Here is a 16,995-nt window from a genome sequence, read left to right on the forward strand (position 1 = left end):
GTGAGAACGGGAGAAGCCAGCTTCCGCTCTCAATACGCAAATACTGAAAGATAGAAAAAGAGAGAGAAAGAGAAGAGTAAAGGAGTGACAAATGAGAACAACAAGGAGTGGAAACACGTTGCAAAGGAAGGGTGTTGAGATGTTTTCAAAATATCGAAAAAAAAGTAAAGCAAAGAGAGCGGATGCTCCAACGGAAAACGCGAAATAATAAATGGTATCACGAGGAAACTTTACGAAGAGTGAGAAAAAACGGTCCGAATTCATTTTCGACCAAATTGGCAATGGGATGACAGAGTTTATACTTGGAAATGCCAAACTAGATTGCGGCAATTAAACGGTGCATTGCGCGGTTAGCCAACTGCGCAACCAGGAGTTTACTGAGTGCATCGGCCTGCCTAGGAGAAATCAAAGCAACGCCATCCGCGTCATTTCCTATAATCGCCTAATAAGGGAAAAAAATTAGAATCTCTTAAGTAGATGACTTGCCACTCTGGTCTCCTAAATTAGAAAGTATCGATTTTCCCTGAGCTGGGCCCATCCCAATTCTTTCACGTCACGTTGGGAGAAATACTATACAGATCTTCTTAATGGCGTGAATTGATCACATCGCATTGCTGCAAGCATGGCCGGAGAGGCCTGCTAATGGCTCACGACACCTGCGTAAGATTTCCTTTTTCCTTTTCCTCAATTCTCCCTCTGTGGCCAAAAAGGAGCGGATTTTCCCGATCGGCCTCGTCCTGAAGAGCTGCTGCCGGCGTCCTATTACACTCTGGTTATTTTGAGGAAATCGTGAAAAGACAAGACGGTTAAAGAGAAGCGATCATGACCTATCTAGCGCGCCTTCTCATTTGCCTAGCAGGAGAGATAACCGTTTTGTGCTGCATACAAGATCGACACTTGCACAAAAGTCGGCGGCTCCCCATTAGGATATCTTAAAATCGTTACCTAGAACATAAACAAAACCGTTAAGCGTTCCCGGATTCATAGTTGCACCTTGTATATTGAGAGCTCGATCTCAACGTTCCATGAAACGAGAGCGAATATCTTCAGATGTACCTCTGGTCCTCTTTTCCCGGCCCCTGCTGGTGGGCGAGAGTAACTGCACAACTGAGAAATAACCTGCTAAACTAGCGGAAAGCAATACAGTTGTACACTTTATACTCACAATAGGAAATAGAAAATCAAGCCAGCCGCGTTTAAGAATACAATACAAGAAACCAAGCTCACACATCCCTAGTGTTGCTCATGTTTATTTTGCACACTACATGATTTGCTCGAGAAAGAAAACTCTCGTATCGTATTGTTTTTATTAATAAAAATCCCATCCAAAAGAAAATATCGGCCTAACTTTTTCTTCGTAAAGATGAAAATATATTTTTTCTGTTACATCTTTTGTCTCCTATGGATCGCTACCATTTAGTTGCATCGATGATTTCCATATTCATCAACTCCTCAAGCTTGAACCTCTTGATGTCCACTTTGCGGTCCAGCGATTTTCCTAATCTTTCTCCTCGGTTGTTTGGAATTTTCCTGGCCTCGACCATCGTCTCAAACCCATTATACTCGTATTCCCCGTCATCTTTCTTTTCCTCCTTACCCTTGGCGTCCGTCGTATACACTACCTGGTACTCATACGAGAAAGGCACTCTGTATTTACTCTCGTTTGAAATCGTTTTCATTTCAAGCTTGTACCCCTGTGGAACCCTGACTTTTCTACTAATGGTTTGCTCCTTCGTCTTGGACGTGCTCCAACCGCTTTCTGTTGTAAAGGAATAATCCGTAGTCAATTCTGCTTTCCCCTTTCCCACAAACGGAATTCTTCCCGTATCCCATCCTAGTTTGAGGGATACCTTGACCGCGTTCGTCACTTTCCCATTGGTAACATAGGTGTCCGAGATCTTGAAGGTCCATGTGTCCTCTGGGGCCGAACCGTCGCCGTCATCGAAAGTCACCTTGTTTCGTTCTAAAGGCGAGGTGCTCAACAGAACCTCAGCATTTGCGTTGAACTTCAAGCCTTTAATCAGGGCGGTAGCCGGCTTTGGGCAGCAGAGCGGCCTCGTACTGAGGATGCATTCGGGGTCACCGGGTCTGGTGCGTGCTCTGCAGGCTTCATAGTATAGAGCTTCAGTGCATTCACCCGTACAGGAACCCCAAACGCAGATATCGACATTATAGCCGTTTGCTCTGGCGGTTGCCTCGCACTCTTCACCCTTGGTTAAATATGGTGGGGCTCGCGCCAGTAAACTAGGTGGATGAGTGGTATTGAGTGGGAAAGCTAAGGCGAAGCTCGCGAGTGTTGAGAGTAGGATTGCTTTTGACCACATTGTAAGGCAAAGGAGGTGGGCGATGTTGAAATCTCTGCTTTAACGTGTGGGTTTTATACTGACAGTGGAGGTTTGCTGTGTTGGAATTTGGATATTTGCGAGCACAAATGTGCATTGCCATTAAGAAATCGTACCAGGTATCGACTGTCTGAGACAGAGTGTGTGGTGCGATTATGGTGCGAGCATGTGTACGACAAGGATGTATCCCATTATGTGGGCTACCAACGGATTCAATAGACAGGCCTCCAACCTTATCCTCCGGATGATTAAATATCATACGAAGCAACAGAGAGCCCCAATAGATTCTGGCTTACGCCAATGAGATTCCCTAAGGCTAGTTTGGTGATAGGTGGTAAAACAGTTACGAGTACTTCAGGAATCATTATTAAAAATAAGGTATGACAAGTGGATATAAAGGGGGCAAAGAGAGTGCAGAAGAAGCTTATGGAGGTCGTCATGAGAGCCAATTAGATGGGTTAGGTCCAAACTTTGATTGACATATTGTGTGCCAAGGAGCAAAGGATTTCTGTGAATCAATACAAGCTAGGTGGCAAAAGTCGGAGCCGTGACTAGAATAAAAAACATAAACAGAGCCCTTGGCAATACAATGGTCGCGGATCAGTTAAAAGTATCGGGTTACCTCAGCCTCCCTCTAGCTTAGGCAGATCTCTATAACGTAAAGATCGGTATATTCTTTGGATACTTTCACATGTTAATACGATATTGCCATTGCATACTAAGTATATTGATCCCGCCCTGTGGTTAGTTTCTCAATTGTAGGTTGTCACTTGGAAAGTAACACTCTAAGTACCTCCTAGAACAGGAGTGGATGAAATGAAAACAGTTTTAATTAGTGGTGCACAGCCATGAGCTTAGCGTTCTAATGAATGTTCTGTAGAACAAAGGATAGGATTCAAATCTCCTAATATACAGGTTTTGGTACTGCACTAATGTTGCAGAACTTAACTGTTATACAGTATTATGCAAATAGGGAGGTAACAACCGACGAATTGAGTGCCTTTTGCTGGATGTTTGTTGGATGTATGGGAAAAAAATTGGTGAGCCGCCAAAGGCTACTTACTCAACTCCTCTCTACACAAACACCTTTATGCGTCTCGTAAAGCTGTACATGCAACAATAGGATCTGAATTTAATCAAAAGGAGCTGCAATGGGAACAATTTTGTCTCCCGTTCTCCAGCTTTTTATGATTGTACTTAATCTAATTATAAATACGCTCTCTGGCTACAGCTTGTAGCACGGATACATTACATGGCCGTATTTGGACTCTATGAGTAAACAAAATAATAGGGGAATAATAATAAGCATAACAATACGAAAGCAGTAAATAAGGCCGTTTTCCCGTGTACAAATCTAATTTAATCTAGGGATTAAGATGGATTCAACTGAATCCTCTACTGTAGGATCGGAAGTTGCCTGGTAATCCTGAGAGGGAGTCTTGAAAGGTCCAACTTTAACTCTCAACTCACACCAATGTTTTCACTTGCGGGTTGTTCCGCCAATTCTTAGCAGCTTCCTTGGCGCGACCATTCCTCCGACTTATCTAGTCTTTTGTAGTTGTAACCGCAATAAGATGAGTCTATGTTGTGCTTTACGGTATCATCCCGGATCAATAAAAAAAATGCAGATTACTATCTGTTAAACCCTGTTGTATAAACTAGTCCAATGAACTAGCTCAGTTCCTTTCAGGCCAATCTAGTGGATCTTTTAAAAAAATATATTGCGGTAAAAGAAGAGGGCGTGATGTCAAACCAGAGATAGCCTTAAAACAACGGAGAGCACACAAGAAATGTATAACACAAGTTGCAATTCATTAAACAAGAATGAAGATAGAAATTAGATATCGTAGAAATAAAACGGCATTTTCAAACAACCTTCTTTTGCAAAGTGTTTGGCCCAGAGCCCCATATTTCCTCCAAATCCTCGCTTGTCAGCGTCCACCCGAAACCATCATCGGGCTGCACTTCTTCGTGATGGACCGGAATGATGCGTGCAGTATCGAAATCAGCAAAGATCTGGGGGCCACGCTCGTTAATGAGGGTGGTTATGTCCTGAGCTAGCCGCTCACGCAAGTTGCGTAGAGCTTCGACAGAGCATCGTGAATTGGGTAGGATTGCCATTAGGAGGGGTTTTAGAGATCTAATCAGTAGAAGAGAAGGAGGGTTAACGGGGGCAATATTTTGCAGTTAAAAAAAAAAGAGCGTCGGCCACTGCCTACCGATAAATGTCCAGTCCATTTTCGCCAAATCGCAAGCCAGCGTAGCTGATGGCAGGTAGGATGACCAAACTTGTGAGTATAGGCGCTGCAAGCCTTTGGCGCAACGGTAGACCATACGAAACGGCCAACATAAATGCAATTATTGCATAAAAAGAGTAGAGTAATGGGACGAGCACAAGAGCCACAATTAATTTCCAAGACGCCATCACATCAGTGGCCCTAATCTTGACGGAGGAGGAGGCCAAAGCCTCTGTTTCGCAAGATGAAAAAGTTTAGGCGACACGCTCTAGCTTATAAACAGGGGCGTTCATGGGATATTCATACCTTTAGCCTTACGATAGCTGATTATTTTTGCCACAATGATCACGGGGAAGTTCAAAATTAAGCTAGGAAGTGCAAGTGCGCCTAGGACCACAAGTAAAGTAAAACGGCAAACAAGGAGCGAGAACGCCCAAAGGCGATTCGTCTTTACGGCACCCACTTGGTGGTCTTTTAGGCCGTAGTATTTAAGAATCTGATTGTACGCAAGTACTTTTCTTCGAAGCTCTTTGACCTCGGGCTCGTCCTGTTCATGTGGAAATAAAAGGATATCAGTAAAATGATTAAGCAAACTGCATACAAGCATAAAAAAGATTACCTTTAATTTGTTGTAGCCAATCACTAATCGTCTGTTCAATTCGACGACTTCGGAAAGCTTCAGGTGGTGATGCTGGGGCCTGTAGAGACGACGAGTTGCTTGGATAACCTACATTTAAAATCTCGAAGCTTGAAAACAAAGCTAATGTAAAGTAGGGAAACAGTCTTTTCACCCATACCATCAATGTCTCATAGTCGGGTGTATTTACGGTAACGCTCAGCAACGCCTTATATATCATGTCCAAGAGTTCGCCGCATGCCTGTCGCTTCTCCTCTCCTCCCTTCGTGAATTTTTCTACGAGATGCTTGGGGATGGTTAGAGGCTTTCCGAATTCAACCACAGCGCGGGAGCGGAACTTGTGAGCATGAAAGTAATTCAACCCTATATTTCAGGCAATAAGTTCACCTCTCTCTTTAGGGGATCTTAAAAGCGCCAACTTACCACAAGGAACAATCTTCAAGTCCAGGTTAGGATTATTTGCCATAGCACCTAGAGCCATAATAGTCACACCCGCTGCATGGAATCATATTAGCTGCGCCGACTTTTGACATCCAAATCTTTTATAATATGGATTACCTTTCAGTGGCAGAAGTTCAGCGCGGTCATGCGATCCTCCCTCTGGGAAAATTCCGAAACAGCCACCCTTATCTAATTCCTTGTAGACAGCGCCGTACACGCGTGATTGGTCCACATGAGGCATAATCTTGTACTTGGCACCGTTCTTCAGTAACTCTACCAAATTCGCATCACTGACATCCTTCGTGAGCAAAAGCTCAGAGTCGGAGACCACCTCTGCAACTTCGTACGTCGCTAGAGGAAACACAACTTTATACCGGGGACCGAAATCGCGAGAAAATGAAGTCCCTTCTCCGGTGAGGACGCGTGGTTTGGTGGGGTCTTTCAAGAATATCAGTCCTTGGCCACTCTTGGTGATATCCTGGGGTCGAGCAACCGGAACTTCAGCAAATATGGAGTAAGAATACTGAGTTAATGAAGGAAAATAGACATGGTTTACTAGAATGAGCGGCCTTTGCGAACGCGCCGATTACTTTTCTGTGGTAAGATTTCTCGGCGATCAAAAACGAAATCTTTCGCCTGCAACTTCGCATTATCATTAATGGATCTACAAACTTTGCCGCAATGAAACAAAAATAAAATAACAAATTTCATATTGAGTGCACCCATTCATTCATTACTCTGTTGAATAAAGAGCAGTGAGCATATATAAAGGTATTGAGAGCTACCTGATTGGCATGTGGAGCCGCAACGAAAATGACCGGCCCCGTCTTGGGCGTCATGTGTGAGCCCCGCGATTTCACCTCGCGGAAAAAGATATGAATAATAAAACTGAAGAACCCGACGATCAACTCATAAATGATACCCCGCTCCCACATATCTATGGATTGCTGGCTAGAGAGAAAAGAAGACAAAATAGAAGACACGTTCCGTGAAGCCCCGTGAAGTTTGGGTGAAGGTCACTTCTTAAAGGCATTCAATCCCAGAAATCGGGACGAATGCAAGCCACATGAGCGTCCGTGTTTTCTTGTGACTTGCAACCTATCCGTTGTTTCGCCTTCTATTTTCGTTTAATATATTTCTCGCGACTAGCTATGGTATTCAAGTTTAATTTCTCGGTAAGCTAATGAAAAAGAAAATTATCCTCCTTGATCCCTGCTGATGATATTACCAGCAAGATGAAGATGAAGACAGCGTTGTGCCCGTAGTCGAGGATAATGTCGCTCCTGCTCTTCCTAGTCGGAAGGTTGAATTGGAACAACTAGTAGGTTGAAGCGATCTAAATCTCGATCCGTGCTGTGTATAATATTGTGCCCATCTGCTTCACACTAGGCTAGTGTTCTTCCACAAGAGCTTCAAGCGGAATCCATTCCCATCCAGGGCCTTCCATGTCCACTATTCAAAAGAGACCTCGCTGACATCAAATTTCAATTAGCGCAGGAGGATTCCATGGAGGGTAACTCGCTCTCTTATTTGGCCGATAATTGCGATCTTGTTAAAGGGGTTTATGAAGGTAGTACTCTTACTACACGGTTTGAATGCAACAGAAAGTATAAATTTTGATAATAATATAGGAGGATTCAAGACATGGGAATGTTCCCTGGATTTAGCATCGTATATAAGCCAGAATCTCACAAACACGGAGCTGGAGCACAAATCCATACTAGAGGTACATGTCAGTATATCTGGGTTGCTCTCCGGGTGTCCCCACCCTTGATTATATTAATGATTCAATTTAGCTTGGGTGTGGCTCTGCTCTCCCCGGCATAGCTGCTCTGCTCGTCTCTCCAACAGCCCGAGTTGACTTCCAGGACTACAATGATCAGGTGTTGTCTCTGCTCACTTTCCCAAATATTGTGCTCAACACGGTGGCCAGAGAGCATGTAACCGAGAACAATGGCGCGATAGAACTACAGGTGGATCAGCAATACATTCCCGGTCGTGTGCGGTTATTCGCGGGAGATTGGGGAAGTTTACTGGTAATACCCAAGTCTTTGGTAGCTTGCTAATGTCTCCATAACCGTCTCTAAACTTTTGCTTGCCCTAGAACACGCTTGATCTTTCCGAAGAAACAAAATACGACCTTATACTCACCTCCGAAACTATTTACTCGGAGGAATCTATACCCAAGCTCTATAGCGTGATCAAGAGTGCTCTAAAACCCTCCGGAGTAGTTCTTGTAGCCGCAAAGAACATTTATTTCGGAGTTGGAGGAGGCATTCTTGCATTTAAGGCTTTGGTTCAACAAGACGGGATGTTCGACGTGCAGACCGTTTGGGAGACAAGCGGAAACAATGTTGTGAGGCGAGAGGTTCTTAAGCTTATTCGAAAAATTGATTTCCCACGATAATTCTCACGGTGCAGAGAGGGAGGGTGGAGGGAAGCATGAGTACAGACATGCAAAACCTGCTATGTAGTGTAATTTATATTTCATTTAAACCCAAGTATATATAAATATACACCCGCAATCGGTAGGGGAGGTAAAGGCACATACAACTTCTGTCAAAAGAATAAAAATAAAAAAAGGGAGGGGGAGAAGAGGTAGAAAGCCAGAATTATAATAAAAAAATCCTTAATTAATCAGAATCGATCAAAATGCCTCAATCGGAATTCGCATTCTATTCATTTCCATTCTTCGTTGCAGCCTAGTGACATTACAGGATGGGACGCGCAGTTCCTTGCCGAACTGGTACAGGGTCCAGGCGGCAACTCCGTTTGACCATCCGAACCCAGCCTGCACTTCATATTCACCTCCTTCGCCCTTCTCGCCCACTTCTTCAGCGTTGAACTTCTCGAACATGTGCCCGTCATCGGTCTCGCCTGGTAACTTCTGCAACAAATCGGGCACGCTACCGCCCGTCTCATACCAGGCACAGAACGCAGATCGAATATAGTGCTCACCAACCTCTCGAGCAAGGGAATAGAGCCCCGCAGGGTCATTCTCAGGGGACTCGGGCGCGGGCACAATTTCCTTATAATCTATTTCTTCGTCTTTGGAACCGCTCTCCTTGCCTTTATTCTCGTTCTTGTCCTTGTTGTCATCCGCTTTTCTCTCGGTGTCATTGGCTTCATCGGCTTCCGCTTCGTCACCGTCGGCCGCTTGTCGACGTGCCAGCTTAGGACGATTTCTGATGGCCTCTCCGTAATCCTGGTATACATTGAGGATGGCTCTCACGAGAGCATAGTCAAGCGGAGGCCAGGCATTGGGGAAGTCCCATTGCTGACCTGTTTTGATCAGGGTGGCTGGCATTGCTCCAGGATATTGTTTGATAAGCTCTTGGATCTTGGCGAAAGCAGTCGCGGGGGCATTCGGGTCACTATCGAACTTTTTCGGGTAAGCGCGAGCCCTAGAGTAAGAATAAGGGTATTTAATAGTTTCTAGCAACAGCATAGTCGCCGACCCTACTCCCCCCCTCTCTAACACCTCCTCCTTCCTCCATCTCCCTTCGATAAAATTTTTTACTTACCAGTAGGGCCAAAATTGGGCCAAGGACCACACTTCGGATTTCTGGCCAGAGGTTAGATTAAAATCGTGGAACGTGTTCGATGCCTCGTCATACAAGAGAGCTTCCATGGCGTTCCGGCGCTCTTTTGCTTGTTTATCGTAGAAGGCTGCCTTTTTACCATCTCCACCCTCACGATGCCAGCCGGAGAGCAGGCGCTCATTCATGTAGAGCACCGAATTCAAGTCCACCGGGACGATTTGTCGGACATGGAGGGCACGGAGAAGTGGATAGAGACTGGTGGCATTATCGCGATTCCAGCTCCAGCGCGCCGAGTAGTCCCAGCCGGTTTCTGCACCCGTGGCCAGGTCCGCGTAGAGCTCCTCTTTGGCTTTGGCATCCAGACCGGACTCTTCCACTGTGTGCCAGTCTGGAGCGAATCCCTCAGGGCGTGGGAGACTGTTTTGAACAATGTAGCGGTTGAGAGTGTAGGATTTCCCATTGGAGCTTGCCTGCACTGTCGTGTTCGACTGCCAGAACTTGTACTCTTTATCGAGGGCCGGGAGGGCAAGCTTCAGGATCTCGGTGTCCCCAGAATAGTCCACATAAGATTTGACCATGGCGGCGAGGAGTGGGGGTTGGGAGCGATTGTGGTAATAAATACGTGCCCCGTTTGCTATCATGTGGGCCAGGGAGGGGGAATAAAGGAGAGGAAGACTTTTAAACACCAGCGAAAATTACCAAAGCAAAGAGAGCCAACACTTACGCACAAATCCAAGTTTGTCTATAAAATCAAAGAAATTCAAGAGCATTTCTTTGCTGGTATCATAAAGCTCACCCAGCAGCATGCCCTGAAGAGTGAAGAAGGTATCCCTACAATCATGTCAAGGAAGAAAAGAGTTTAAACATGGGGGAAGCACGTCTACTTAAGGAGGGTCCTTCTTACCAGTAGTAGAATTCTCTGAATCTTCCTCCAGGGACGACGAACGTGTGATTTGGCTTGATCAAGCTGGACACACAGCCCTCGCAGAGCATTGAGAAGTCGGCTTTTCTTGTCAAATTGGGCCAAAACGCGTGAACACGCTTCGCAAATCCTCGCAGAGTCAAGTCGTCGATGGACTGGAGAAACTCAGGATCAGCCTTGAAGTCGGGAAGGTCGGCCGGTTTAATCTCGATGCCTGCTTCAAGGAAATTAGCCCCCACAAACTGCTTCAGCTGATCCACGGAGGGATTGGGAGGCAGCTTTGCAAATTCGTCCAGCACGGCCTTAGGCGGCTTGGTGGTGGGCATGTCGACGAAGGTCTTGCTGTCCTTGAAGAGGGATGAGAGTTGGATCGTCTTCAGCATGTCACCGTAGCAGTAGATGGGAGAGTCGCATGTTGGCCATGTCTTGACAGAGGTTTGGTCCGCGGGAGTGGGGGCGGAATTCACGGTTGTTAAGAAGAGAAATAGGAGCAAGAGTAAGCTAGGCATTGCTACTGGGGACGCGGGTCTAGGTGCGAGCTGGTGACTCTATGGCTACAAATACACTAGAGCGGCGACAACCACGGAACAAGACGCAGGGAGAAGGGGAGGTTGTAGGAACAAAGGAGAATAAACGGTCCTGAGCTGAGAGGAGAAAAAAATTAACTCCTACAAAGGAACGCCTAGAATTTACGCGAATACTGCGAAAATCTCCCCAGGCCGAACTTAATTCGTTCGATTCCAGGCGAAAAATATTTTATTTCCTATTGTGGCCAAATGCTAATCTCCAGCTGCACGTGTTGGGGGGATTTTTTTATGCACAAATCTGCGGGGCATCATTTGTGTGTTGTCAAGTTTTTCCTTGATAATCCGCATTCGGCCGGTCTGGCCTCTCCCCGCATGCAGGCCGCACGCGATCTCCCCCACCTTTTCTCTTCTGCCCAGCCCTGCGGGCCACCGCGGCCCAACCTCCTGGTTACCACTGTCACGCCTAAAGTACTCCTCGAGGCGCATGCTTAACTCAAAGATGAGTTGGCTGGAACTCTCCGACTAGCTTTCGGAGAATGGCCGCTGTTGTGCCGTTTTCTAGCTAAACTCCTTTTTGCCATCGCCGCCAACTCTGTGCTTATCTGGCCCTTAGTACTGATTGTGGGTGAAGGAACAAGCTGCTTGCTTTCTCTTGCAAAAGGACTTTATTGTACTTGTCCGACACAAAGACACCTCTCGTGTGCTGAGTGATGCTGGAGAAATACGGGGCCCCACCCTACTTCACAAAGCTCTTTCTAATCTCCGGGCCTTCGAGACCACTTTTAAGAGAACAATGGCAATCTCAATTTCCAAAAAAAAATTTTGAAATTGCTTTGAGGTGCAAAGCATTTGGCCCGCTTGAAATGCATTACCGCATAATATTTACTCAATACAACGCCATAATTTTCTTTCACTGTCATCTCTCCTCCACATCTCTGCTAACGCAATAAGGCAGAGTAAAGGAGCAGCATAAACAAGGATTACCTCTCATTTTGGGAGGGATCGGACAAATCCCCCACTCCCGCCGGGGAGGGCTTAGCGTCAGGGGCCCAAGGAGGCTGATGGGAGTTTGATTTCCGCAATTGACAGCTTTTGCCTCAGAGTTTTACATGACAATTCTCTTTGATCTAATGCAATCTTGCAGCGGCAATCAATCATCCAAGGCAACTACGACAGAGGCGAACCAAAATCAAAACTTTGATTCTTTCTAAGCCCCCCCCCCCCCCCCGATAAACTAGAGCCAATTCCTAGACCGTTCATTATAATATAGAAGGAATAATATCCCTGTTTCAAATTATCTTTATGACGATATTTTCTTCTTGGTGCCTACATACTTCCGTTCCCTTTCTTTGCCTAACACCTTTATTTAGTCGCACCTACGGTTATGAGTATGTCGAAATTTGCTCTTATAATATATTGCTATTAGGGCCCCTTTATAGGGATTTGACCTGGCTTTAAGGGCCTCCAAAGGTTCCATGATTATTCATTCAACGCCATCTCTAATAACAATTAACCAAGGATGCGATTTGATAAACACCCAGTGTGAAATTGTACCGCAGTCAAATAGCCTTATGCAGACCTATACAATTATTGTAGAGGTCTGCATAAGGCTATTTGTGACTGCGACTTTTTCGTAAACAGCAGAAAAACATTATGTTTTTTCTGCTGTTTGCGAAATATAGAATAACATGACTGCCCGAAGTTTTCACTGTGACGTCGTTCCTAATCCTGCTTGTGGCTTAGTTCAACTTTGAAAATGCAAATAAACCCATGAGGTTAAGGAGAGAAAGATGGAAATAGATAAAAGTAAAAAAGAACTAGTACTGTTCATAGCGAAGTAGCTGGATAGCATAAGCAAAAGTGGATCACATATATCGCTGCAATTATAATTATATATGTATCAACAGCCGAAGCTAAAGTCTCAAATCAAATTTCAATGAAAATATATCAAATTTGATTTGATATATCAAAGCATCAGGCTTCCCACTGATACCTATCTTTACCCCATCTTTTGCCACTAGGAAATGGTGATGTTAAATTATATGGATTATATCCTCCTGGGATTCCTTAGGAGGACAGGGATTAGGAAGGAAGCCGCATAGGACTCAATTCGGCCCTTATCAAAATTCAAATTAAACCTTGGCCCATAGACAGTACTCATCAACTAAACAAAATGAAAACCACAAAGTCCCTGTGCATCGCTTGTTCTACCTAATACCTGAAAAGCAGACTACAGCGGCCACTTCTTCACAGATGCTAAAAACAATCAGATAAAAATCCTCTATAGTTCCCAAAGGGAATACAGCCCTGTTGCTATTGATATTGTTTAGATGGAGCACAAGATGGCAGCCGTGTTCCCGACAAGTTGAAATGGAATCGGCTATTCTTTTTGGATGAAACTTGCTCTTTTGGGAGCGGCCTAGTGCTTTCGAGCTTAGGCGCTGGGGCTTAGAGGGGGCTTCTGGGAACCGGTAGCTCGGCTTCTGCGGCCGAGCTTGAGGGGAGGATACTTATCGGCAAGAAATGGGCCACGCACTTTAGTCGGACGATTGCGGGAGTTCTCATCCCCTCAGCATCTTGATGAAATCTCAATCGGACTCCAATCCTTTCGATGTCCTACTGGATTTCATTAAGTGATGAACTCCAAAATTGGAGCCGGGATTTGAAATGCTCTCTCCACGGCCCCATCCTGCTCGAATCAGATTCGTTCTGAGGCCGCGAGCGGGTACAGAGCCTTTCACTATGGGAAGCAGTTCGGTTGCCCCCTGCCCGCAACAAAGCGTTTAATAATCATAAAAAGGAAAGCGTTACACCAGCTCGAAAATTTACCTTGGATTTCTCGGCTCTAAAGCTCGGTTGAAAGAATGGAAAACATAAATAAATAAATAGGCTTCAGGCCGTTTTCAAATGAAACTCTTTTTTCTCTTTTCAATAGGAAAGGACTACTCTACGGCCAGAGCAGGCTCGTACATCGATGGCACCAGCACAGAAGGAAGCAAGCGAGGCGGGCGAGCTTTCGCTCGTGACAGAACCATCCATAATAGGCCACACGAAGGATTCGGTTTCGAAGCCGGGAGAAGTCAGTGAGGAAATGGGGAAGGAAAATGGACTGGAGGTGCCTACGTCCGAGTCCGATGGCTCCACGGTGGCTGAGAACGAGGTGAACCGGGTGGAAAAAACAAAAGATGCTAAGGAAGAGGGGGAAACATCTCCGGATGCCAACGTGCCTCCTCCTGACAGTCCTCTCGGTTGTCTCGTAGTCGTTGCCACTTGGCTAGTGTATGTACCTGCCTTGAATTGCTTTTTCTTGACCCTTATTCCCTCGTCCAATTCACCATTTGTTGATCGAATTTCTCATGGATACTTGCAGAAACTTTTATTGTTTGGCGGTGTGCTCCTACACATTTGGCGTCTATCAAGAGCGATATTTGACAGAGGTGTTTCCCAATCGATACTCATCGCTCCAAGTCTCCTTTGTCGGCTCCCTCTCAACCACCCTTCTTCTCGCATTCGGTCCCTTCGTGAATCCCATTATTCGCCTCTGCGGCAGCTATCGTATTTCTATAATGGCGGGATGCTTGATTTGCGTGGTCGGATTGATATTAAGTAGTTTTGCTACCGAGGTAAAATACGCAGTTTTCTTGTGTTTCATGATGCAATGCGCGTTACTAACACTTTCTTTTGTTGCGTCTCAGCTCTGGCAAATATTCCTGACGCAAGGATTCCTTCTCGGATTCGGGTCATCTCTTGCATTCTACTCCTCCATCACCTTGCCTGCTGAATGGTTAGAAGCATCATATTTTCTAACTTTAATGCATTGAATTCGCAAGAGACTAATCAGAGTCTTTTCTCCTAGGTTCGAGAAACGGAGGGGCTTTGCCACTGGTATTGCATTGTCTGGAGGAGGTCTAGGTGGATTGGCTCTCAATCCGCTGATTCGCGTTGTGATTGATAAGGCTGGCTACCGTTGGTCACTGCGCGTGCTTGCCTTGATCGGCTTTGTCTTCCTCTCTGTCGCAGCTCTCCTCGCTCGCCCACGTATCAAACAGCGCAGATTCAATAATCGCAAAATCATTGATTTCTCCGTGATCAATCGGCACCTTACCATTCTTCTTGGCTGCGGATTTTTCATCAGCTTTGGTGAGTTTGTGTTGCTGGCCTGCATCGCGGATAGGATAAAAGCTAATCCAATATGCTACAGGATATATGGCGCCATTCTTCTATCTTAATAGCTTTGCTCTGCACATCGGAGTGGAGCCCACCCTTGCCGCGACTCTGACGGGTATTATGTCGGGAACCAACAGCTGTTTCCGAATTCTCCTAGGCTTCGTCTCTGATTACTTGTAGGCCATTCTTATTACATAGATGGGTGCACGCGCAAATTCACCAACTTTCTTTTTTCTTTCAACAATAGCGGTCGTCTAAATACCCTACTCTGGTGCACGCTGTTTGCGGGATTGGTTACAATGATCATCTGGCCACTGTCAAACTCCCTCGGTGTTCTCATTATTTTCGTCATCCTGTATGGTGGACTGGGTGGTAAGTGGAGGGAGATTTCATTTTTTTGGCCGACCATACCATAATCTCATTCTCAACTCGCACTGTAGGCGCCTATGTCAGTCTATACCCTGTTGTGATATCCGATTTAGTCCCACCGGAGGATCTAAATAACGCACTCGCCCTCGTGTATAGTATTTCGATCTTTGGATATCTTTGCGGTAAATATCAGCATGATTTTAGTCTCTCCACCTTTTGGGCATCTAATCACGCTTTTATCCTACCCTTACCCCTCCAGGTCCGCCTCTCGCTGGAATCCTCTTGGATATGACTGGGAGGGAAAACTTCGTACCACTAGCCGAGTTTGCTGGTGGTTGTACTGTGGCTGCCTCCTTATTCTTATTTGCACTTAGATTCGTTCTTTCCAGAAATCTTCTCAAAAAAATATAAACAACTTGATGTATTTACCCTCATTATTTAATATTGATAGACTAATCGCCTAATCTCTTTGCACCTATCCTTGTTCTTTATCTTGACATGCATGCGCTTCTTTATTCAATAAAATTTGATCATTGATAGAAATTTGAGTTGGAAATATACAGTAGCTACTACGTTTTTAATTTTTCTTTGGCCTCCTATCACGCTCTCTCACATCTCTCTCTATTTTATACCATTGGCGGTTCTTTAAATTTATGAGCTTTTGCTGCCTCTAACTGGAACAATGTTTTTTTTTTTTTGCTTAAGAGAAAGGAAAGACATACAATAGTGGCTAAAGACAGTTTCTACTAATCTACAGCAGGCATTTTTTTTAAATAGGGCATCTATAAATTTAGCCATCCACGATTAGTTACTTCTGAATTGATAAGATATAGAATATACCGAAATTTACTGTGCGCAAACCACCGATATTTTCCCCCACATACCCAGTTCACAATGTCCCGGGACATCACAGTTGTAATAGACGACTCCAACATTGTTAAACGTCTGGGAATAAGATTCTATTAAAATGATTCAAGGTCAAAACGGCCGCTCTCGTCTAATATCCATAGAGATCACATACTTCCACTCCCAGTGATTTTCTGCGAGTTGAACCCGCCCTGTTTCGCAACACAGATTTGATCAGGAGAACCTCCCGCAGACTCAACGACGGAATGAGGAATGGGGTCTTGCCACACCCACTTCACCGTATCTCCGGCACGTATTGTTAGATTTTGTGGTATAAAGGCGAAATGCGAAGGACCACCCGTAATGACCTCATGTTCCTTAGCTAAGACAGCGCTCAGTGTAGCTAAGCAGATTAGAAGTATTTTCATTTCAATATAATAAAAACTATGTGATAAAAGCAGGCTGGAAAGTATATACAATATGAGAGGAAAAGACAATGGAATGCCTCTAATGCATCTCTTTTCCTTAAAATAAGCAAATACCCTTGTAGCTGCGTCTGTTATAATTTGCCCACTTTAGTTCAGTGTAATTTGGTTAACATCCCTGAAAAAATGTTAGGCTGAGCCCAATCTTTGGCCGTTCTTCAAACATCCTGATAGTTCAATCAAAACCTTAAAGAATAACCCCCCTCCCATAAAATAGCTCTAAGCGAAGTTTTATCTACCATCTCATTATAGCTTCATTTGTGATCGCACTTTGGGATCCTGTAATGTTAAAACGGTAGTTTTTATTTGAATGGTTGTAAAATATAAACCTCTATCGACCACATCTTTTTTTTCATATCTACAGCAGCTTGCTAGAGAGAGAAATTTGGATTGAAATATATAAATATATAAAATTTTTATTATATTTTAACGCGCTCTCGTTGCCACTAGGTTAAATCCCTGATCTTTATTATTCTTCTA

At 44.8% G+C, this 16,995-nt stretch overlaps 7 protein-coding genes across 7 annotated transcripts; 2 read left to right on the forward strand and 5 right to left on the reverse strand.

Annotated features, from left to right (window-relative positions):
- Positions 1–1,409: 1,409 nt before the first annotated feature.
- Positions 1,410–2,324, reverse strand: VTP21DRAFT_3849 (uncharacterized protein; the record flags this gene model as incomplete). Its single annotated transcript, XM_069394194.1, has 1 exon — positions 1,410–2,324. The coding sequence occupies one exon, from the start codon at positions 2,322–2,324 to the stop codon at positions 1,410–1,412; it is 915 nt and encodes a 304-aa protein (XP_069248728.1).
- A 1,884-nt stretch (positions 2,325–4,208) lies between these two features.
- VTP21DRAFT_3850 (uncharacterized protein) lies at positions 4,209–6,592 on the reverse strand (the record flags this gene model as incomplete). Its single annotated transcript, XM_069394196.1, has 9 exons — positions 4,209–4,482; positions 4,562–4,811; positions 4,886–5,126; positions 5,199–5,306; positions 5,377–5,579; positions 5,640–5,711; positions 5,775–6,155; positions 6,214–6,328; positions 6,443–6,592. The coding sequence occupies 9 exons, from the start codon at positions 6,590–6,592 to the stop codon at positions 4,209–4,211; spliced, it is 1,794 nt and encodes a 597-aa protein (XP_069248729.1).
- A 216-nt stretch (positions 6,593–6,808) lies between these two features.
- On the forward strand, positions 6,809–8,064 carry VTP21DRAFT_3851 (uncharacterized protein; the record flags this gene model as incomplete). The annotated part of the gene is made up of 6 exons (XM_069394197.1): positions 6,809–6,832; positions 6,889–6,978; positions 7,047–7,227; positions 7,289–7,383; positions 7,454–7,693; positions 7,762–8,064. The coding sequence occupies 6 exons, from the start codon at positions 6,809–6,811 to the stop codon at positions 8,062–8,064; spliced, it is 933 nt and encodes a 310-aa protein (XP_069248730.1).
- A 240-nt stretch (positions 8,065–8,304) lies between these two features.
- Positions 8,305–10,630, reverse strand: VTP21DRAFT_3852 (uncharacterized protein; the record flags this gene model as incomplete). Its single annotated transcript, XM_069394198.1, has 4 exons — positions 8,305–9,061; positions 9,182–9,833; positions 9,924–10,030; positions 10,104–10,630. The coding sequence occupies 4 exons, from the start codon at positions 10,628–10,630 to the stop codon at positions 8,305–8,307; spliced, it is 2,043 nt and encodes a 680-aa protein (XP_069248731.1).
- A 270-nt stretch (positions 10,631–10,900) lies between these two features.
- Positions 10,901–11,134, reverse strand: VTP21DRAFT_3853 (uncharacterized protein; the record flags this gene model as incomplete). The annotated part of the gene is made up of 1 exon (XM_069394199.1): positions 10,901–11,134. One exon carries the CDS (start codon positions 11,132–11,134, stop codon positions 10,901–10,903), a length of 234 nt encoding a protein of 77 aa, XP_069248732.1.
- A 2,488-nt stretch (positions 11,135–13,622) lies between these two features.
- On the forward strand, positions 13,623–15,595 carry VTP21DRAFT_3854 (uncharacterized protein; the record flags this gene model as incomplete). The annotated part of the gene is made up of 8 exons (XM_069394200.1): positions 13,623–13,927; positions 14,019–14,271; positions 14,344–14,432; positions 14,505–14,788; positions 14,850–14,991; positions 15,063–15,187; positions 15,256–15,366; positions 15,444–15,595. The coding sequence occupies 8 exons, from the start codon at positions 13,623–13,625 to the stop codon at positions 15,593–15,595; spliced, it is 1,461 nt and encodes a 486-aa protein (XP_069248733.1).
- A 358-nt stretch (positions 15,596–15,953) lies between these two features.
- On the reverse strand, positions 15,954–16,458 carry VTP21DRAFT_3855 (uncharacterized protein; the record flags this gene model as incomplete). The annotated part of the gene is made up of 3 exons (XM_069394201.1): positions 15,954–15,966; positions 16,035–16,143; positions 16,206–16,458. 3 exons carry the CDS (start codon positions 16,456–16,458, stop codon positions 15,954–15,956), a joined length of 375 nt encoding a protein of 124 aa, XP_069248734.1.
- Between the last annotated feature and the right edge of the window lie 537 nt (positions 16,459–16,995).

The sequence above is a fragment of the Calcarisporiella thermophila genome, assembly GCF_041956535.1.
Source record: "Calcarisporiella thermophila strain CBS 279.70 unplaced genomic scaffold VTP21scaffold_19, whole genome shotgun sequence".
NCBI lineage: Eukaryota > Fungi > Calcarisporiellomycota > Calcarisporiellomycetes > Calcarisporiellales > Calcarisporiellaceae > Calcarisporiella > Calcarisporiella thermophila.